General features: G+C 31.6%; 1 protein-coding gene across 1 annotated transcript; it reads right to left on the bottom strand.

Annotated features, from left to right (window-relative positions):
- Window positions 1-16: 16 nt before the first annotated feature.
- Window positions 17-23,586, bottom strand: LOC134688111 (uncharacterized). The gene is made up of 12 exons (XM_063548582.1): window positions 23,481-23,586; window positions 20,082-21,156; window positions 19,368-19,494; window positions 10,017-10,041; window positions 8,808-9,882; window positions 8,094-8,220; window positions 7,121-7,284; window positions 6,682-6,724; window positions 5,470-5,565; window positions 4,442-4,525; window positions 3,080-3,112; window positions 17-468 (listed from the first exon to the last, which is right to left on the bottom strand). The coding sequence occupies exons 2-12, from the start codon at window positions 21,135-21,137 to the stop codon at window positions 272-274; spliced, it is 3,027 nt and encodes a 1,008-aa protein (XP_063404652.1). The 5' UTR covers window positions 21,138-21,156; window positions 23,481-23,586; the 3' UTR covers window positions 17-271.
- Between the last annotated feature and the right edge of the window lie 211 nt (window positions 23,587-23,797).

Genomic DNA, 23,797 nt, shown 5'->3' with positions numbered 1-23,797 from the left:
CATAAAAAGTAATGATTTTCAAATTACAGTTCATCAATTATTTTCTCTATAAGTTTTACATTTTTAATAAAAAATGTATAAATATGATATGCTTGTTTTTAATTTACAATCATGGTTTATGAATTGTACAACTATATGATGAAGTCACATATATAATGAATTTATTTTGCAGGTGTTTAACAAATCCGACAGGATTTCTTAGTTTGTGTGACCATTTAACAACCGATATAAATTTATTAAACCTTATATAAAAAACAATAATTATCTTATGCTATGAAAGATAGGTTTTCAATCTTGTTTTGATTTTTACGTCGCAGTATGGACAGAAATCCACATCGTAAGCACATGTTTCACAAGTTACTCTGTGTCCACACTCCACAAATAGTATTGACCTGGTAGTTCTTTCACATCTAATACACATCATATTTTTCTTCAGTTCTTTGTTGACTTCCCTGACCTTCACTGGATCTGTAATAAGTTTTGATGTTAAATCATGTTTGAAAGAATTTTCATTTTATTTTGATGTTTCAATTTTATAAAATCCTGCTCAGTCTCTTATCATGAAAATACGGAGATGCGGTATAAATGCCAGAAAACAACACTCTCAACAGAGATCAAATGACATGGAAGTTAATAACTATAGGTCACCTTACGGCCCTCAACAATGAGAAAAGCCCATACTGCATTGCCAGTTATAAAAGGTGTCAAACTGACAAATGTTACACAATTCAAACGTAAATTAACAGCTTTGAAATGCTAGTCTTATAGTCTTGTTAACTATATACAAATGTAATATAATAACAGATTCAAATTTAAGCTCAAACTTATCAGAAAATATCGCGAAAAGAAAAACAGTGTCCAATGAAACAATTCTACGTAAATTATTAAAAGAATAAAAACAAGTATATAACCAGATGTGGTATGGTTGACAACGAGAAAACCTTCCACTCAGAAATCAATAATTTTGGAAATAAAAATATGGCCTTTTGCATTAAGATAACACAAGACAAATTAAGCAATCTTGTATTTGAGTATGGTATTGAACATGAATTGTATTATATCTTTAGTTTCTTGTTGAGTAGAACATAATACAAATTTCTCCACATATATGTATTTTTTTGTTTTCTAGGTTTATGTTTAAAATGTTGTCTCTCTGTTTGTCAATCTGTTTCTACTGTTGTTTAAGGTTATCACAATTAACTATCAACTCATATAAAAAATCTTAGTAAAAAGTAAAATAAATACATTTAAGTTGTTATGTTTTCATTTAATATTGCTCCGCTAGAGATACACGTAGTTCCTTGTCGTTAAACTAACAAAGTTTATAAGTTCGTATGGTTACATTTTTCATATTACACCCAGTCAAAGTTGATGCTGTTTACTTTTAATTGTGTATGTCCAATGTTGGGACCTTTTCAAATGCACCAAAAAAAATCAGAGAGAACACGATATGTACAAATATGACGAAACTTCTTTGGTATAGTACGAAGGAAATAACTAATTTGCGCATAGGATCAATCATCAATATACGTATTTATGTTAACAATATCATGTTGTTCAATATAACTTGAACTGTTTCGTATACATTAAGTATAGTTCCTCGTATCTGCTTCACATTATCTCATGTACCGCATTCAGGATTTTCACATTGTAAATAACAACATTTCTATTGTTTTAGTATGTCGGTTATGTTATTTTATTATTGTATTTTGTTTTGTAATTATTTATATTTTTGCTGTTATGTGATGAATGATAACGTAATGTCCTATGCTATGTTGTTATATAGCTTTGTTGTTATATAGATATGTTGTTATATAGCTATGTTGTTATATAGCTATGTTGTTATATAGCTATGTTGTTAACATTTATTTGGTTTCGTTTTTGTTAATTATCTTACCCTGTATTATTAAATGATATGAGCAAATAAGCCCTAATACGGATAAATCAGCATGAGCAATACTAAAAACATTCCACTGTCGATATAAATCAAGATTTAATATTGCTCTTCGAACAGGGCCAATACGAAAAAAACAGGGCCAATACAGAAAAAAGCGGGAAAAAAGCCGTATTAGCCCTAGGGCTAATACAGGACGTTTACTTCCGGTTTTCAATTTTCTTACGCCATTACTTAACTTTGGAAGTATCGTTATGCATAATAACATTTGTATAATATTTTTTAAATTAAAGTCATAAAATAAAAAGGTTAAATGATGTGCAATGTTTTGTAACGTCTTACAGTTTTGAAACGAAAAAAAAACAGGGCCAATACAGAAAAAAAGCGGGAAAAAAGCTGTAGTGGCCCATGGGCTAATACGGGACGTCCACTTCCGGTTTTTAATTCTCTTATAATCATTTAATAAAAGTGTTATGAACTGGCTGTTTCTGTATTGGCACTGGTATAGATTCTCGGTCAACTGTATTGGCCCTCGACCCTACGGGTCTCGAGGCCAATACAGCAAACCTTGAATCAATACCAGTGTCAATACAGATACAGCCAGTTAATAACACTATAGTATTGATGTTGTATTGTTATACCACTGTTCCAGGTTATGGGTAGGGTAAGAATCCCACTAACATGTTTAACTCCGCCACATTATTTATGTATGTGCCTGTCCCAAGTCAGGAGCATGTAATTCAGTGGTTGTCGTTTGTTTATGTGTTAAATATATGTTTTCCGTTCATGTTTTTATATAAATAAGGCCGTTAGTTTTCTCGTTTGAATTGTTTTACATTGTCATATCGGGGCATTTTATAGCTGATTATGTGGTATGGGCTTTGGTCATTGTAATAGGCCGTACGGTGACCTATAGTTGTTAATGTTTGTGTCATTTTTGTCTCATGTGGACAGTTGTCTCATTGGCAGTCAAGCCACATCTTCTTTTTCATATTAAGTTTGTGTTGTCTCTGTTTCATATTTCATTAACAGATCCTTTAACTATTATTGTTATCATGTAATAAGTGCATTTTCAAATTTACGAACGTCCTTTTATTGCTTGTGTGTTAGAATGTTTGTTATCTTTTTCCATGTTTGGTGTGTTTATTTTCATTGTTTACATGTGACTTTTGACGATAAACGTACCTTCTTCGTTTTGATTTTCATCAATTGACAATTCTGTAATGTAAAAAATTATTAATTTGAAAAAGAAAAATGAGGAAATGTTATAGTTATACAGCAACGATTTAAAATACTGGTACAAGTTCTAATATAAAATGAAAGCAATATAGATATTTTCTATTGATATGTTATCATAACTGTATAGAAGTGTTGACTCATGAAGAACTAAAACGTTTCGCTATATACATTATGTCTTTTAAAGTAATTCAAATTTTGGCATCAATTGCACCGATATTACTCTTAGTTTTATTTCTCAAAATTGATATCACTTGACCGAGTATCAGAATGTCCTACTTTGCTGCTTACTATGAACATGATGAAGAAATTAAACCAAGAGTTCCAGATGGTGCAGTTGATATAATCTTTTCGTAAACTTTACGGACTTTATCACCAGTGGTTTGACCATTATGGAATAACCGTTTCATAGATGATATCGGATATGTTTCTTACGTCGTTTGGACAATCTTCTTCCCTTTTCATGAATGTGACCTACCGAATAAGACAATTAACCGGATGTGTTATAACACGAGCAACACAACGGGTGCCATATGTATCGCAAGTACTGCTTATCCTTCCGGAGAACCTGAGATCTCCCCTAGTTTTAAGTGGTTTCATCTTGCTCAGTCTTTTGTTTTCATTATTGTTTTGTTTGCTCACTTTTATTTGTCTGTTTGTCTTTTTCATTTTAAACCATGGCGTTGTCAGTTTAATTTCGATTTATAAGTTTGACTGTTGCTTCGGTATCTTTCGCACCTGTTTTGCCAACCTGCCCAAAATAATACAGTCCGAGATTAAAGTCGGTAATTAGAAAATAGTTTATTCTATGTCAATAAATCAGACATGTCAATTTACTATAACTAAGTTTCTTAAAACATGTAAAATAAGAACGAAAAATACTTGTCGGACAGTCAAACTCATGAATTGAAAATAAACTGACAACGCCATGGCTAAAAAAACAGACAATTAGTAGTACAAAAGACACAACAAGGAAAACAAAAGACTGAGTAATATGAACCCTTATAAAAACTGGGTGAGATCTCAGGTGCTCAGGAATGGTAAGCAGATCCTGTTCTACATGTGGCACCGGTCGTGTGGCTTATGTTATTACAAATCCGGTAAATCATCTAATTTGGTAGGTCAAATTCGTGAAAATAGAAGGTCTGTATGTGGGTTAATTCTATAGAATTGAACCCTTTTTTTTGTTGAGTATTAAGTGTTTCAATGATGTTTACAAGCTACTGGTAATTGCTTAAATTCATAGATCTTTTTAAGGTAGCGATTAATCAAATATATTGTACACCATTAAAAACATTGGTGATAACTAACCTCCAAACTGTAAGTTTAGCTTTTCTGTTTCTTGTTTTTCAATTAAGATTCTACACAAGTCTTCTGTATTGTAATGTATGTTTCCTACAAAGTTTCAAAACAAATGTAAACATGTGGGTTTTTTTATTTAATGAACAAAACCTGTGCAAAGTAAATTTACCTAATTGTTAGTGATATTCTGTTGCCTTTGTTTACAAACTTTTGAAATGTTCAGTTTATTTTGTTTTCTCCTGAATTTTTACATGTTCGCTTTAATGCAGAACTACTTTTTAAATAAAACTAAGCAATGAAGAACTATTGCAATGTTACTATGTTAGACTGTTTATTTTTTCTTCTTATTATCACAATCAAAGTGTTTTTTTTCAATCGTGACATTGTTGGTTTCACTTACATGCAATTCTCTCAATGCAGTAAAATGGGCAACTCCAAAAATACCTATTCTTATAGTACAATGTATTTTGTTTTTGTGTTTTCATAAACGATTAGTTAATATTTATAGTAGATAGCAAATTACATTATCTTCTTTTTTATTATGTATTTTCTAATGCGATAAATGCTCTTTCAACATTTTGAGAAGATGAAAATCGATTTGTGTCCCTAAAGTCAAATTAAAAACATATCAGACTACAATATCAGGTATATTGGTTCTAGGCTTCACACGCTGCTTTTGGAATTCGTGCAAATCCCTTATCTATTGTTTTCAGCTTGATCTGTATCTTTTCTAAAATAATGTTACACCTATAAACTATTGAAGCCTGAAATTTACTGTCCTGTATGAGCTTTTTCCTGTTAACGAGTTAACGCTCACATCAACAACAAAATTAAGAAAATAGTATGAATCGAGACCGGATGCGCCGAAAGAGTACTATATATTTCAATGTGGATAGACATTTGATACGTGTCCCATCGACGTTCAGTTAAGTAAGTTGGATGAAATTCTTATATAAGATGTAGTTTTCCTTGTTTGATGTCAATGGATTGTTGTCCCTAGATAAAAAAAAAATGTATGTTTTGAATAGTTTTGCTACCTTCGTGTTTTGTATACTCATTAGCTGCATATATCATATCCTTCATTTGAAATCCCATATCAAGCATAGATTTGACAATCGCTCCGTTTCGAATAGCTACAACAACAAAAAAGAAAACACTTGTTCAAGAAATTTTTTATCTGTTGGATTAGTACTGGTTGATATTCAAATTTGGATCATTTGTTTAATTCGGGCTTAAAACTAGCTTTCATTATCAGTGAGAACTCTTAGATCTGTCCATTTTGTTTTTTGTCTAAAATAAAAATTTGTGCTACATAATGTTGTGGCTTGTTTCAACCCCTTTCTAGCTGTCATATATCATTGTTTTGTTGTTATAACATGGATTCTTCGTGTGTCTTTTCAAAGCTAGTAGAGTGTAACTAGAACTATAAAATTGAGAAAGGAAATGGGGAATGTGTCAACGCGACAACAACCCGACCATAGAGCAAACAACAGCCGAAGGCCACCAATTGGTCTTCAATGTAGCGAGAAACTCCCGTACCCGAAGGCGTCCTTCAGCTGGCCCCTTCAAAAATATGTATACTAGTACAGTGATTATGGACGTCATACTAAATTTCGAATTATACGTGGTTGCGATTTGAGGTTTCATTCAAGGAAATGTTGTTGCGCGAGTCATCTGAATATCTTCAGGATAATAAGACTAAAAATGTCAATTAGGGAGCTACCATTTGATTTTTAGGGGGGGGGGGGGGGGGGGGGGCTAGGATGAAATTTGAAAAAAATAGGCAGGACAGGAGTTTTGAGTAAAAAAAGGCATGATGAGACACTTGCCCAAAAAAAAGACAGGATGACAATTTATGTAAAAAAAGTCAGGATAAACTGTAAAAAAAAAGCAGGACCGGGTGGAGTGAAAAATAAAAAGGCAGGACAGAGATTACAACTAAAAAAAATGCAGGACAAAATTTTTCATCCTAGCCCCCCCCCCCATAAAAATCAAATGGTAGCTCCCTTAGAGTCTAGGGTAACACGATAACGAGTAAGCAAATCAACGATAAAAATAACAAAAAGTTATATATAAAATTAAAATTATATAAATAAAATGAAATTTTAAAATGCTCTTAAAGTCCTTTAATTCTCTACACTTTTCTCCAACCGGTTTCACATCTTTGTGATAATCAAGGATGCATGTAACTCTAATTAGTATATATATATATATATATGTATAGTTATACAAACATATAGATAACTTACAAGTTTCAGTTGTGGGTTCCTGTGTTTCTGTTTGAGCGGAAGTCTACAAACAAAATTTGACAATAGTAAAACTATGACTAATACTTTAAACTTAATAGTTAGGGAAAAATATGACTAACTGTATGTATTATTGTCATAAAACATAAGTGGAACATCATGCATAATGTGCCTTAAAAAAGCAATTGTTGTTAAATGTGTATATATAGTAACATGTTAATCATCGGAAACAGAAACCAAACAATATTTATCATTTCAAGCTGATATGAATTTCCGTTAAAACATATCTTCCTTTTCTTTAGAAAATAACCACTAGTAAAGTTAGGCCGTTTGAAATATTTTTCTTACCATTTTACTCTATGACAATTAAAAACAAACTCAAAGGAAAACGTATTCATGTTGATTAAATGACTATTTCCAGTCTGTTATAAGTGACACTCACTTCATATTTAGCTTTAATTTCGTCTATAAACTCTCGCCCTTTCATTTTTATAACAAATTTACAGAATGGAAACCATCGTGCATGCTCCTCCCATGGGACGTCGCCTGGTTCCCAATTACGTAGTCCTCCATCACAATAATGACAGCGTACTGTGTCTTCTTCGCCTAGAGAATAAAGAACTTTGAGTAGTTTGTAATTTTTTAAGTAAAATTAACAAGTATTTTAAAAGGTGACTTACATTTAAAAATGTAAAAACTTTCCTTATATTTCAACAGTTTATTTTGCTGATGTCCAGTGAGTCTGAAAATGTGAATATATATGTGTCAAGATTTATCAGAACTTGCTTTGAATTCAGAGAAAATTTGCACTCCCGTCAAGTCAGGGGTTCTGGAAATTCATTACACATATTTAAATGTAAATTTTTAATGAAATTTGAGACAATGTATTGAAGTCAGCATTTTAAAATCAAGTTACAAGAAACTTTATAAGATCAAACATAATCCTCACTCCTGCTGAACAAATACATAAGCATTGAATGGTGTGTTTGCAATGTAAACGAATGTTAATTTTCATTAATTTTGCATGCTTTGTTATGTCATTTTATGATGGAAGTTTTTTTGGTATACCTTATTTTTTTTAAACGTTTTAATATTTAATACCGCACATCACTGCATGAAGAACGTTAATATTTTGAAATGACAATACGGTTTCTTATCTTATGTAATTTTCTAACACTGCCACAGCTCATTGACTGATATACTTTGTCGTTAAAGGGATCACAAGTCCGGGAGGTTGACGGAGCTAATTCTTTCTGATATTTTATATCAATACTGTTATATTCAATTTGTTAAACTTAGGTTACTTTTTAGTGGTACAGATGTTCATTACGGTACTTCAATTAAAATGACTGTGTGGTTCGTAGTGATACAATTCAACCTTGACCAACACTAGAACTCTATTTATTTGTTATTACCTTCATAAAAGAAGCCGGCATCAGACAGCATCTCTGATGTTTGTTCAATATCACTACGCCAAACTCCTTCGAAGGTAGCCATTCTAGATAGTTTGTCGTCATACGCTGCATGTTTAGGATTATATATCTACAAAAATTTATTGCATTTTAGGATTGGAGCATCATCGCTTCTTATCTATACCATTCAACCATAATACAGTTTACAAGTGTGTAAATTTACTAAAATATTTAAAGATTTGACCATAAAAGCCATTACCTGGGAGAGTTTGTCTCCAGCAAACATATTTAACCCTGTCACATTCTGTATGTACATGTACCTGTCCCAAGTATGGAGCCTTTAATTCAGTGATTGTTGTTTGTTGCCGTTTATCATATTTATTTTCTTTTATTGTTTTGTAAATAAATCAAGCCGTTTGTTTTCTTGTTTGAAGTTACTTTACATTTGTCATTTCGGGCTCTTATTAAGCTCATTATACGATCTCGTTGTTGAGATTCTTAAAGTGACCTATAGTTGTTGACTGTAACTGCATTTGGTCTGTAGTGGCGAGTCATTTGCTATCAAACCACTTTATATACAAAATGTTATGTGTATTCCCCTTCAAATCGTCTGTTGATTAATGTTTAAGCAGTAATATTCAGCAAAGCTTTACATCATGCAAAGTAAGACATGGAATCATGAATTAATTTCATTCACATAATATTTATTGTTTATACCTTACGCCAATCCGCCTGGATCTTTTCTACAAAGTCTTTCCCCTTTTCGTTAAGAAGAAACCAGCATTTTGGGCTGTGTCGGGAATGTTCCGTCCATGGATCATCCGAAACATCCCATTCAGCCAATCCCAAGTCACAACAGAAACAACGTACAATATCACCCTCCCCCGTATAGAAATATCCACTTTCTGATAGATTCCTAGGAATCTGTTTTTCTTCAAATTTCCATTTGTCATATGTCTTCAATCGAACTTCCAAAAAAGCATACTGTGGATATTTAAAAACTATTCCTTTTGGTGGATGTAAGGAATCATTGTGTTCCAAGTTTTCTTTTATACAATATGGCGGCCTATTTGTATCATATTCAACGGTCAAATCTGGATTGTCCATGTGAATTTTATCTTTCGAATTCTTATCCTCGTTTATACGTGATTTGAAAAAATAGCCTGTATCTTTAAGAAAGTGACAATGTGGATTAAGTTCTGCATGTTTATCAAGAGCTTTGTCAGTAGCCTTCCAATCCCTTACATCGGTATTGATTCCACAATATGAACATTGTAACTTTAAATCATCTCCTAAGGAAAAAAAGCCAGCATTTACAAGTTCTAATGGCCATCGTTCGGGTTTAGACCAATTTGCGAATGAATATGAGCGCTGTTGGTGCGTTTCCAAAGGATGAGTAAGTATTTCTAGCGAGAATTGGTCGTACACGTATGTTAAACACTTTGATGTATTTCTACTTTTTTTATTGTTTAAAATTCTCCTCGGTTGAATGACCCGTGTTTTCCTTTCGGCACTTGTCATAACATTTTCGCGATGGTATTCCGGCATGAGTTCAAAATGTTTTTGGTTTGAAAGACGTGTTATTGTTCTAACTGCCAAATCAAAAGCAGGATTATGATGGTTTCTATGAACTTTATGGCTTTTAGTCGAAATTTTCGTTTCTTGTGATAATTTATCATATTGTGACTCCTGGTAACATCCAGCATCATCATCATTGCCAAAAGTATTGAAATATTCACCAGAGGAACCCATTAACTTTGAATGGACAGTCATGTCGACAGTAGTTACTATCCTAAAATATTTGAGATTAGATATGAAATAAAACATTTAAATAATCTTTTGAAAATTTTCTATTACATGTATATTCCATTGTATATTGTATAAATAATCTTGACTTTAAAATATGTTTAGGACAATCCGTTTTACTTCTCAGTACATTCAGCTTGTATTCCTAATAAAGTAAATACCTAATATGGAAATTTTCACTTTCTGTCATACGTATTAACGTTCTAACAATAGGACTTTATATATATAACGGATATATATTATGTTGATGATTGTCATGTACAGTAACTTTAATTTTGACTTGGTACTCCAAAAAGCCGTTTCTTCAATTATATAGCATTTATAAATAATCAAGTTATCGAAAAGATAAGAAAACATAAATAGACAAATAATAGATTTTCTTGATTTTCATGTTTGTGTAAATAAATTATACTATCGATCGATCATGTAAAATTGTTTGGTTAACGGAAGCTTGTTAAAAAAAAATATTCTAAAAATAGATTTTAAAATATTATTGGAAGTTTTCACTTTAAATACTGAAGTGGTGATTTCCATTATGTGAATTATCACTGGATGAAACAAGGCAATAAAAACTGACATCCAAACATCCTCATTTGGAAAAATTATAGTTTAGGAACAGGTATTTGCCCGCTCACTGTCAGATACCAACGCAATGAGACATTTGCTCACCGAAATCGGAGAAACTGAACATTGCTGAAGACGTAATATTGCTAAAAAAAACAATTAATTATATCAGAAAGACAAACAAATCCAGAAAACATTACGTAGAAATCTATAAATGACCAACGCGAATCCATCCAATAAACAAGGTGTGATATAAGGTGCTTGAGCAGGAAGGGTAAGCAGATACTGCACCAACTATGGACCGTTATGTTGAATTGGACAATTTAGACACCTGTCCTGGCGTTTGTTCAGAAAAAAGACTATAGTTTCGTCTTGTTGCCGCTATTGATTCATAACAATGTGGTATGAGTGCCAATGAGATAACCCTATATCAAAATATTCATCTGAACATTGAAAATGATGCAGTTATCAAATAAATCGGTAGCATAAGTCTAGAAAAGGATTGCATGACAGAAATCGGTCTCGTTGAATGATCTTGTCATGTATTGGTGATTATCTCTATATCTTCTACAGATTTGCTCAAAACACAAAAGAGAGTAAAATAACAATCGCCTTTAGGGGCAATCAGTCACTTTTATCATGTTAATTAAGAGTGTCAGTTTACTTACTATGTTGTGGAAAAATGACTTGGTATTAGACCATGTCTTGCTAATTATTTTTTGCATATTGAAGTATTTATGTAGCTACAGTCACTATTACATTAACAATTTCAACCATTAGACATATTTGTGGAATTTTGTTGACCATTTTTGCAATTTAATGATTTTCTGTATCGTATAGTTTTCAAAATTTTAGGCAAAAAATTATAAAGATTTGTCAGTTAAGGGCAATAAACCCTATAAGAAGCGACAGTTTTCATTTATATAAACAATTTGTTAAACTCAACATTCTTAAGATTTCTGACTTGTCAGATTATTACTATTTATAACGGTAGGTTGCATATCATCCCTCTGTTCAGTATTTAGCCATGTGGGCTATCTTGCTTTGCGACATTAATTTTGTTTTGGTGCATTCGATCGGACTCTTTTTTAAACTCAATTATGAAAAATCATTGTGGTTCAGTGTGGTTAGATTTGGCTCAGTAGTTTCAGTGGAAAAGATTTTTGTACAAGTTAACGATGACGATGATGGACGATGAGAACGGACGCCAAGTGACGCGAAAAGCTCACTTGGTCTTTTAGTCCAGTTCAACTAAAAAAGTAAATTTACAATATACACAGAAGGGATGCCCAGAAAAAGACGTCTGTTCTACATTAATTAAATAAAATTTGATACTGTAAAATAGTTAACTGTTATGTCATCATTAGACGCATTATATTGCCATATTTATATACATACAATTGAGAATGGAAATGGGGACTGTGTCAAAGAGACAACAACCCGACCATAGAAAAAACAACAGCAGAAGGTCACTAACAGGTCTTCAATGTAGCGAGAAATTCCCGCACCCGGTGGTGTCCTTCAGCTGGCCCCTAAACAAATATATACTAGTTCAGTGATAATGAACGCCATACTAATTTCCAATTATACACAACAAACTAAAATTTTAAAAATACTAGACTAACAAAGGCCAGAGGCTCCTAACTTGGGACAGGCGCAAGAATGTATATATATGTATTCTTTTTGTTTCCAAATAAAGATTATAACTATCTCTCAATGACGTATCATTTCAATCATCAAACTTACCGATCCAAACAACAAAATAAAGTTGCTATAGAAGTAATTTCAAAGACCTTCTGAAGATGGCGTTCCAGAATCACATAGATTTCACATTAATACAATACGATATTCAGAATATAAATCGAATTAAATCTGTCATGGGCGTTGGTTTATTCATCTTATATATCATGAATATGAAGTAAATCTTCCTCATAGTCATACACCTTTTCCTTGTATAATAGAGGGAAATAATAATGTGCAGATAAAGAAAATACCATAAATTCGATACATGGTTTCGGCTGGAATTTTCAATCTCTACATATTATATCATTAAATGATTTTTTTTTAAATTCTGTTTAAATTTAAGTGTATCTGGTATAACTTAGAAATATTCATCGAACATGGGTTACCTGAAAGGCTCAATACAATAGTGGTACAAATGTAATCTTGCCCCTTTTATATGTCTGCAAAGTCAGTAACATGTTATCTAGTGGTTGTTATTACTTTGTAACTGAGATACATGTATATATATATATGTGTTGTTTGTTCATTTAATTATTATATATAAACGTTGCTGTTTGCTGTTTGTTGTGGTTTTTTTTCCGGTTTGTCATACCGTGATCTTTTATAGCTTTATATATGTTACAGTAAATAGGTGAAATCAGGAATTACATGTAATTACTGAAATTTAGGAATTACAGGTAATTCCTGATGCACTTAGTTAATACAAGTAATTCCTAAATCTGCCCAGTTATTACCAGTAATTACTAATTTTAAAACGAATTTTTACACCTATTTACTGACTGCTTAAACAATGTTGTATTATGATCAGATGATAAAAAGATATTGTCATAATTACTAGAAGATCAGTTAGTACTCTAAAAATATGGTATGGTTGATTTGTATTAAAAATATCTTGAATAAATATGGACTTTCAAATATTTGGTTAAATCAAAGTAACTTTAGTTTTAATCCGAAATGGTTAAAGTTGAGCATTATACAGATAATTTTTGACCAATTCCAGCAGACATGGAAATCAGAAATGGAAAATTTAACTTAAAAAACCACTTTGAGTTTGAAGAATATTTAGACTTATTACCTTGTAAAGATAAGATTTCGTTATATAGGCTAAGAACTTGAATGAACTGTTATGTGCATTTAATTTAGCTTCGAGATATGAAAAACAAATTTTTGTTGTTGTTAAATCATTTATAAAAATGATATAGTGAAATTATAATTCACTGTTAGCAGCCAATCTGGTTCTATTTTGTTAAATTAGCTAAGAAACAAGGTTGATGAGTTGTACACTTGCGAGTGAATATTAGGACCTCATTGCATACGTATTCATGTGACCTTCAATTCAACCCCGAGCTGGAGATGGGTTATTGATGTATTCAGCTATTAAAATTGTAAGAGTTTTGCAGAACAAATAGTCTCGCCTTCTTTTGCTGTTAATCGCAGGCTCAACAAAAATGAGGAAAAAATATTAAAATTTTCCTATGGATACTATCTTTTAACTAGTTCTGTCAAAATTGGGTAAAAATCCAGGATGGTTTATAACATCTAATGTTTTAAAAACTTTAACTCCAGAGTGTATGTAATGTTAACTGGGGAAAGTAGACCATTTATCATGTTTATATGTAATATAGGAAAAAAGGAATGTTTTACAAACTTTACTTTCAGATATTATCTTATGATCATAAACATTTTGCTTCTGTACAATTTTGGTAGAAATTCAGGATATTTGGAGAAAGTTATTTTAAAGTTTTAAACCACAGTGAATGATTGATATTTTAGTTTAACAAAATTATGAAAATCAATTTTGGATTGATATCATTGTCTTGCATGCATATATTTACGGAGTTTCAAGACCTATAAAACAACCATTTTCCAGTTTCAATTCACAAACACTAAAGAGTATGCACTTTTGGTGTGCCTTATATCCTACATCCTTAAGTAAGCTCCCTTAAAATCCCTACCCCTTTACTTTCTTATTTAGTATTTGAATTTTGTTTTTAATTTTAAACCAAAAACATCAAGTTAGTAAATAGCTGAAAAATTGACAAAAAAAATCAGTAATTACCAGTAATCACTGAAACAACTAGTAAATACATGTAATTACTAAATTGGCTAGTGATTACAGGTATTTACTGAAATGTTTAGTAATTACGTGTAATTCCTAATTTCACCTATTTACTGTAACATATATATACAGTATGTGTTTGATCAATGTTGAAGGTCGTACAATGACCTGTAATTGTTCAAATCTTCTTCCTTTGTTTTTTAATCATATTTGTCTTTTTTGTCAAATAAATCCCATTTGTTATACTTATTATAAAATTTGCATCAGAAATAAAACTGGAAATACACAAACAAATGAAAAATTATGTTTTTAGAAATAATTAGCATTTAATTTGTAATTCTTAAATAGTACTGACCAATTCTTATACCAATTTCAATAATGTGTACCATCCGACTGGTGGTGTAGTCTCATGTAAATCAAATAGTAACAATTTGTACAATGTATACGCAAGAAAACAGTTAGCCAAAGTTATGATACATGACAGGGAAATATTGTCTAATTTTCTAGAAATCCATGATATTCATATTATGTTTCGCATTTTATTAGAAATATAGGTACTAAGGCACTAAATCAGAACGTATGTAAAAGTAGCCATTTTCTAACAAAAAATAGCGCTTTTGATGTCTTTGTTTACCTCAACTAACCAGGAAATTTGTAGAAATGAAACTTTTGGTAAAGAAGAAATATATTTCTACCATTTTGGGCCAAATTTTACTTGTCTTTACATTGAAAGTGAGGAATAATAGGCTCCATGGTATATAAGTTTTAGATTTCCAGAAAACCAGGGTTTATTTTTAGTAGAATATGACTTCCGAAAGGCAGTGTTTTTGTTACAAATTAGTTTATAATTGGCATTTAGAAATGTGATACAAGTACAATTCATGATATATCTGGTTTTTTTAAAGTTAAACTCATGTGAAATACTAAAAATGCTGTGAAAATTTCAAAATTTGGTTGGATAGATAGTGATTTTGTCTGACTCCTTTTACAGGGGCGATGTCTGTTGATCCTCGTTTCGCATTCGTCCATTTAACAGGAGACAACTTCTTCAGATCTCATAAATTGGGTCCTTCGTATGGCAAGCCGTTCAACTGTTTATTCGAATTTCAAGATATCGCATATGATATATAAGATATCTTATATAATTTCATTTTATAACATATCATATGTATACAGTATTGTATCAGATTTCTTATTTATTATATCAGAAATCTTGTCGCATATTATATCAGATAATCATATCTGAAATATTATATAAGACATCTCATGGTTTGTAAAATGTCTTATATACATTACAAGATATCTCCCTAAGTTTATAAGATATCTTATAAAGTGTATGAGATATCTTATTAATGTTTTTATATGATAAACGGTGGCATCGGTGACCGAGTGGTCTAATTAGTAGTTATACTACTGTAATCACTTATCTAGCCAGTCAACACTGAGGTTGTGAGTTCGAACCACGCTCGAGCGGGTGCACTCGACTCAATTTTAATTAACTAGGAGTGTCAGTTTTCCAATCGAAGGTCGGTGGTTTTCTCCTGGCACTCCGGCTTCCTCCGCCAATTAAAATTGGCCGCCCCGAAATAGATTAAAATTTTGCGGTGCTTAAAAGAGGCAAAAAATCAATCAATCTTTAAAGTTTAAAATATATCTTATAGTTCATTATATATCTTATATAGTTTAGAAGATATCTTATATAGTATTTATAATTATTATTATTATTTAATTTTATTATTTATATTATAATTTATTACGTAACCTCATACGTAATAAGTCCGAAATACGTTCCTAATTTAATGCACTTGTTCCGGTGGGAAACACCTTTCCTTTTCATAAACAAAGATTAGAAAGTTGAAGTTGACGGATCTGTTAAATCATAATAATGTGTTATTTATCACCTTTAGCTTGTATTGTTATTGCCTTTTTTGTTATATCAACAGCCCAAAAGACATTAGAATCCCTTAACAATGAGTTGCATATCACAAATTTTATTTCTTGTAAGCCTGTCAGTATAAGATTACTGATTGACACCTTTAGGCCATCGAAAGTCAATTTTCAAGCTAGACTACGGTTAGTTTAAAATAGAAATAAAAACACACTAGATAGAGGGGTATATGGGTTTTAAAATGAAGACAATTTTATTTTCCCCTCTTTTCCAAACATGAAAAATGCTAGTCCAAATAATTATGACGTCTTGAAAGGCTATTATATTTTTTTCTTTGACGCCTTACATCAGTCGAAGTAAGGCGTCAAAGAAAAAAGTTATAATAGCCTTTCAAGACGTCATAATTATTTGGACTAGAAAAATGCCTGTAAATGTATTTACACCTGGGGCGTATCCAGCCATAAGAAAAAGACGGGGGGGGGGGGTGTGTGTTCTAAACCCAGAGTAAAAAGGGGGGTGTTCCAACTATATGCTCACATTCAAATGCATTGATCGGCAAATAAAAAGGGGGAGTTGAACCCCGGAGCCCCCTCCCCCCTTGATCCGCCAATGATTTACACGGGAACCACGATTTCCTAAGAAATACAAGAACAACGTAATATCCCTAAAACAAACTGATTAGTCTGATATATCCTGATTACAAGATATTTTATGGTGTTATATTGTGTTGAATTAGTGTAACAGCATACAATTATACAGGTTGGGAACAAACCCCCTGGATGGTGATTATACCTGTATAGCAGACTTGGGGTCAATTACATTGGAATGTAATTAATTAAATTACACATTACATTGCAAAAATGATCAATTACATCAATTACACATTACACTGTTTTTGAAATGTAATTAATTAAATTACAATTACTTTACTTAAGTAATTAATTAAATTACACATTACATTTCGTCAACGTATTTTTTAACAATATCATACATGTATAAATAATGCATGTGTAAAATATTCATGTAAGCATAGTTTTAAAAGCGTTGTATTTGATAATCATTAGCTATTTTAATGTTTTCTCATTTAGTCTGAATCTCTCTGGTCTGAACACTTTGACATCAATTCTAAATAGCTTTTCGACAGGAGCTAATGCGGCAGATATTGCTTGATCAGAACATGGAAGTTCTATGATCAGAAGATAATCATATTGAAAGGAGGGGGAATTGGTTCCTATTAACTTGCCAATGCATCAAGGGGTATTTTGACATCTCAGAAATGAAGTCATTTAAATTAAACATAATATAATAAAGGATATTATACATAAATCTTTTTGTTTTACATTAAAAATATCAAAAAGTGTGCTTGTCACAATATTGAAAATAATTTTTAGTACAAATAATGTGTGTATAATGTCTAAATATTAGCAATATTTTGCTAATTAGATAAAAATACATGTAACAGTGGCATTGCCCCTGGACATTTTATCTGATTAATTGCTTTTTGTTTTTACAGCTGTTAATTTTTATTTCTATAATCCTGTATTATGTGCACACTGATTTTAAATTATAAATGAACTGTCTAAGAAAGATTTTTCACAGTAACACTTTTTTGGGGTTTTTGTTTAACAAGGTGATTAATTACTTATCAATCTATTTAGTTAAAAGATCTTTCTTAAAAACTGAACACTAATATATGATTCTCACATTCTTTTTAATTTAAAATTAAATAATAATTATTGAAAAAAAAAATCTGTAGGTCAAATGAATATTAATTTACATTGTAACTTCAGTATAAATTATAGACTTCATATATTAAAAAAGTATGTGACATCAATATTTGAAAAACAAGTATTATTTTACAATTTATATTGTTAAACACAAATCCTTAACACCATTAAAGTATATGTAATTGAAATGTAATTCAAAAGTAATTGAGCATTACATGTTTTTTTTCAATGTAATTAATTAAATTATCATTACATGTAATTAAAAAAATGCTCAATTACACATTACATTCAATTACATGGAAACTTGTAATGCATTACACTTAATTACCATTACATTTTCAATTACCCCATCCCTGCTGTATAGAGGGATAAACCTTCTTTAGAGGGATAAAATTATCCCTCTATAGAGGGGTATTTGTGTTTGCACTGGATTTAAAGCAAATTAGGGCAGACTGGCATTTTCTAATGATATTGGCTATAATCTCTAGCAGTAGGTGCATCAACATATGCACTTTACTAAAACTTGGGATAACCCGTTTTCTGCTAAAGAGACAAAACTTGAAATCTATTGTATACCTATCTGAACACCTGATCAACATCAAAAGGAATAGTTGACCTTTAAATTTCATGTTAAATCTAACAATAGAAATTCTGTTCAGTGAGGCATACAATGTAAGTGAGTAGAATTTACCTGATCATCACAGCTTTCAATCACGGTGAACAATAGATTTTATATTTAGTCAGATAAGCAGCAAACTGGACATGTGCATATTAAACTAAGTACATCAATTGGTGCATCAACAGTTGTCCAGTGAGTCTGAAAATGTGAATATATATGTGTCAAGATTTATCAGAACTTGCTTTGAATTCAGAGAAAATTTGCACTCCCGTCAAGTCAGGGGTTCTGGAAATTCATTACACATATTTAAATGTAAATTTTTAATGAAATTTGAGACAATGTATTGAAGTCAGCATTTTAAAATCAAGTTACAAGAAACTTTATAAGATCAAACATAATCCTCACTCCTGCTGAACAAATACATAAGCATTGAATGGTGTGTTTGCAATGTAAACGAATGTTAATTTTCATTAATTTTGCATGCTTTGTTATGTCATTTTATGATGGAAGTTTTTTTGGTATACCTTATTTTTTTTAAACGTTTTAATATTTAATACCGCACATCACTGCATGAAGAACGTTAATATTTTGAAATGACAATACGGTTTCTTATCTTATGTAATTTTCTAACACTGCCACAGCTCATTGACTGATATACTTTGTCGTTAAAGGGATCACAAGTCCGGGAGGTTGACGGAGCTAATTCTTTCTGATATTTTATATCAATACTGTTATATTCAATTTGTTAAACTTAGGTTACTTTTTAGTGGTACAGATGTTCATTACGGTACTTCAATTAAAATGACTGTGTGGTTCGTAGTGATACAATTCAACCTTGACCAACACTAGAACTCTATTTATTTGTTATTACCTTCATAAAAGAAGCCGGCATCAGACAGCATCTCTGATGTTTGTTCAATATCACTACGCCAAACTCCTTCGAAGGTAGCCATTCTAGATAGTTTGTCGTCATACGCTGCATGTTTAGGATTATATATCTACAAAAATTTATTGCATTTTAGGATTGGAGCATCATCGCTTCTTATCTATACCATTCAACCATAATACAGTTTACAAGTGTGTAAATTTACTAAAATATTTAAAGATTTGACCATAAAAGCCATTACCTGGGAGAGTTTGTCTCCAGCAAACATATTTAACCCTGTCACATTCTGTATGTACATGTACCTGTCCCAAGTATGGAGCCTTTAATTCAGTGATTGTTGTTTGTTGCCGTTTATCATATTTATTTTCTTTTATTGTTTTGTAAATAAATCAAGCCGTTTGTTTTCTTGTTTGAAGTTACTTTACATTTGTCATTTCGGGCTCTTATTAAGCTCATTATACGATCTCGTTGTTGAGATTCTTAAAGTGACCTATAGTTGTTGACTGTAACTGCATTTGGTCTGTAGTGGCGAGTCATTTGCTATCAAACCACTTTATATACAAAATGTTATGTGTATTCCCCTTCAAATCGTCTGTTGATTAATGTTTAAGCAGTAATATTCAGCAAAGCTTTACATCATGCAAAGTAAGACATGGAATCATGAATTAATTTCATTCACATAATATTTATTGTTTATACCTTACGCCAATCCGCCTGGATCTTTTCTACAAAGTCTTTCCCCTTTTCGTTAAGAAGAAACCAGCATTTTGGGCTGTGTCGGGAATGTTCCGTCCATGGATCATCCGAAACATCCCATTCAGCCAATCCCAAGTCACAACAGAAACAACGTACAATATCACCCTCCCCCGTATAGAAATATCCACTTTCTGATAGATTCCTAGGAATCTGTTTTTCTTCAAATTTCCATTTGTCATATGTCTTCAATCGAACTTCCAAAAAAGCATACTGTGGATATTTAAAAACTATTCCTTTTGGTGGATGTAAGGAATCATTGTGTTCCAAGTTTTCTTTTATACAATATGGCGGCCTATTTGTATCATATTCAACGGTCAAATCTGGATTGTCCATGTGAATTTTATCTTTCGAATTCTTATCCTCGTTTATACGTGATTTGAAAAAATAGCCTGTATCTTTAAGAAAGTGACAATGTGGATTAAGTTCTGCATGTTTATCAAGAGCTTTGTCAGTAGCCTTCCAATCCCTTACATCGGTATTGATTCCACAATATGAACATTGTAACTTTAAATCATCTCCTAAGGAAAAAAAGCCAGCATTTACAAGTTCTAATGGCCATCGTTCGGGTTTAGACCAATTTGCGAATGAATATGAGCGCTGTTGGTGCGTTTCCAAAGGATGAGTAAGTATTTCTAGCGAGAATTGGTCGTACACGTATGTTAAACACTTTGATGTATTTCTACTTTTTTTATTGTTTAAAATTCTCCTCGGTTGAATGACCCGTGTTTTCCTTTCGGCACTTGTCATAACATTTTCGCGATGGTATTCCGGCATGAGTTCAAAATGTTTTTGGTTTGAAAGACGTGTTATTGTTCTAACTGCCAAATCAAAAGCAGGATTATGATGGTTTCTATGAACTTTATGGCTTTTAGTCGAAATTTTCGTTTCTTGTGATAATTTATCATATTGTGACTCCTGGTAACATCCAGCATCATCATCATTGCCAAAAGTATTGAAATATTCACCAGAGGAACCCATTAACTTTGAATGGACAGTCATGTCGACAGTAGTTACTATCCTAAAATATTTGAGATTAGATATGAAATAAAACATTTAAATAATCTTTTGAAAATTTTCTATTACATGTATATTCCATTGTATATTGTATAAATAATCTTGACTTTAAAATATGTTTAGGACAATCCGTTTTACTTCTCAGTACATTCAGCTTGTATTCCTAATAAAGTAAATACCTAATATGGAAATTTTCACTTTCTGTCATACGTATTAACGTTCTAACAATAGGACTTTATATATATAACGGATATATATTATGTTGATGATTGTCATGTACAGTAACTTTAATTTTGACTTGGTACTCCAAAAAGCCGTTTCTTCAATTATATAGCATTTATAAATAATCAAGTTATCGAAAAGATAAGAAAACATAAATAGACAAATAATAGATTTTCTTGATTTTCATGTTTGTGTAAATAAATTATACTATCGATCGATCATGTAAAATTGTTTGGTTAACGGAAGCTTGTTAAAAAAAAATATTCTAAAAATAGATTTTAAAATATTATTGGAAGTTTTCACTTTAAATACTGAAGTGGTGATTTCCATTATGTGAATTATCACTGGATGAAACAAGGCAATAAAAACTGACATCCAAACATCCTCATTTGGAAAAATTATAGTTTAGGAACAGGTATTTGCCCGCTCACTGTCAGATACCAACGCAATGAGACATTTGCTCACCGAAATCGGAGAAACTGAACATTGCTGAAGACGTAATATTGCTAAAAAAAACAATTAATTATATCAGAAAGACAAACAAATCCAGAAAACATTACGTAGAAATCTATAAATGACCAACGCGAATCCATCCAATAAACAAGGTGTGATATAAGGTGCTTGAGCAGGAAGGGTAAGCAGATACTGCACCAACTATGGACCGTTATGTTGAATTGGACAATTTAGACACCTGTCCTGGCGTTTGTTCAGAAAAAAGACTATAGTTTCGTCTTGTTGCCGCTATTGATTCATAACAATGTGGTATGAGTGCCAATGAGATAACCCTATATCAAAATATTCATCTGAACATTGAAAATGATGCAGTTATCAAATAAATCGGTAGCATAAGTCTAGAAAAGGATTGCATGACAGAAATCGGTCTCGTTGAATGATCTTGTCATGTATTGGTGATTATCTCTATATCTTCTACAGATTTGCTCAAAACACAAAAGAGAGTAAAATAACAATCGCCTTTAGGGGCAATCAGTCACTTTTATCATGTTAATTAAGAGTGTCAGTTTACTTACTATGTTGTGGAAAAATGACTTGGTATTAGACCATGTCTTGCTAATTATTTTTTGCATATTGAAGTATTTATGTAGCTACAGTCACTATTACATTAACAATTTCAACCATTAGACATATTTGTGGAATTTTGTTGACCATTTTTGCAATTTAATGATTTTCTGTATCGTATAGTTTTCAAAATTTTAGGCAAAAAATTATAAAGATTTGTCAGTTAAGGGCAATAAACCCTATAAGAAGCGACAGTTTTCATTTATATAAACAATTTGTTAAACTCAACATTCTTAAGATTTCTGACTTGTCAGATTATTACTATTTATAACGGTAGGTTGCATATCATCCCTCTGTTCAGTATTTAGCCATGTGGGCTATCTTGCTTTGCGACATTAATTTTGTTTTGGTGCATTCGATCGGACTCTTTTTTAAACTCAATTATGAAAAATCATTGTGGTTCAGTGTGGTTAGATTTGGCTCAGTAGTTTCAGTGGAAAAGATTTTTGTACAAGTTAACGATGACGATGATGGACGATGAGAACGGACGCCAAGTGACGCGAAAAGCTCACTTGGTCTTTTAGTCCAGTTCAACTAAAAAAGTAAATTTACAATATACACAGAAGGGATGCCCAGAAAAAGACGTCTGTTCTACATTAATTAAATAAAATTTGATACTGTAAAATAGTTAACTGTTATGTCATCATTAGACGCATTATATTGCCATATTTATATACATACAATTGAGAATGGAAATGGGGACTGTGTCAAAGAGACAACAACCCGACCATAGAAAAAACAACAGCAGAAGGTCACTAACAGGTCTTCAATGTAGCGAGAAATTCCCGCACCCGGTGGTGTCCTTCAGCTGGCCCCTAAACAAATATATACTAGTTCAGTGATAATGAACGCCATACTAATTTCCAATTATACACAACAAACTAAAATTTTAAAAATACTAGACTAACAAAGGCCAGAGGCTCCTAACTTGGGACAGGCGCAAGAATGTATATATATGTATTCTTTTTGTTTCCAAATAAAGATTATAACTATCTCTCAATGACGTATCATTTCAATCATCAAACTTACCGATCCAAACAACAAAATAAAGTTGCTATAGAAGTAATTTCAAAGACCTTCTGAAGATGGCGTTCCAGAATCACATAGATTTCACATTAATACAATACGATATTCAGAATATAAATCGAATTAAATCTGTCATGGGCGTTGGTTTATTCATCTTATATATCATGAATATGAAGTAAATCTTCCTCATAGTCATACACCTTTTCCTTGTATAATAGAGGGAAATAATAATGTGCAGATAAAGAAAATACCATAAATTCGATACATGGTTTCGGCTGGAATTTTCAATCTCTACATATTATATCATTAAATGATTTTTT

The sequence above is a fragment of the Mytilus trossulus genome, chromosome 10, assembly GCF_036588685.1.
Source record: "Mytilus trossulus isolate FHL-02 chromosome 10, PNRI_Mtr1.1.1.hap1, whole genome shotgun sequence".
Taxonomy (NCBI): domain Eukaryota; kingdom Metazoa; phylum Mollusca; class Bivalvia; order Mytilida; family Mytilidae; genus Mytilus; species Mytilus trossulus.
This window is presented reverse-complemented; position numbering and strand designations above follow the sequence as displayed.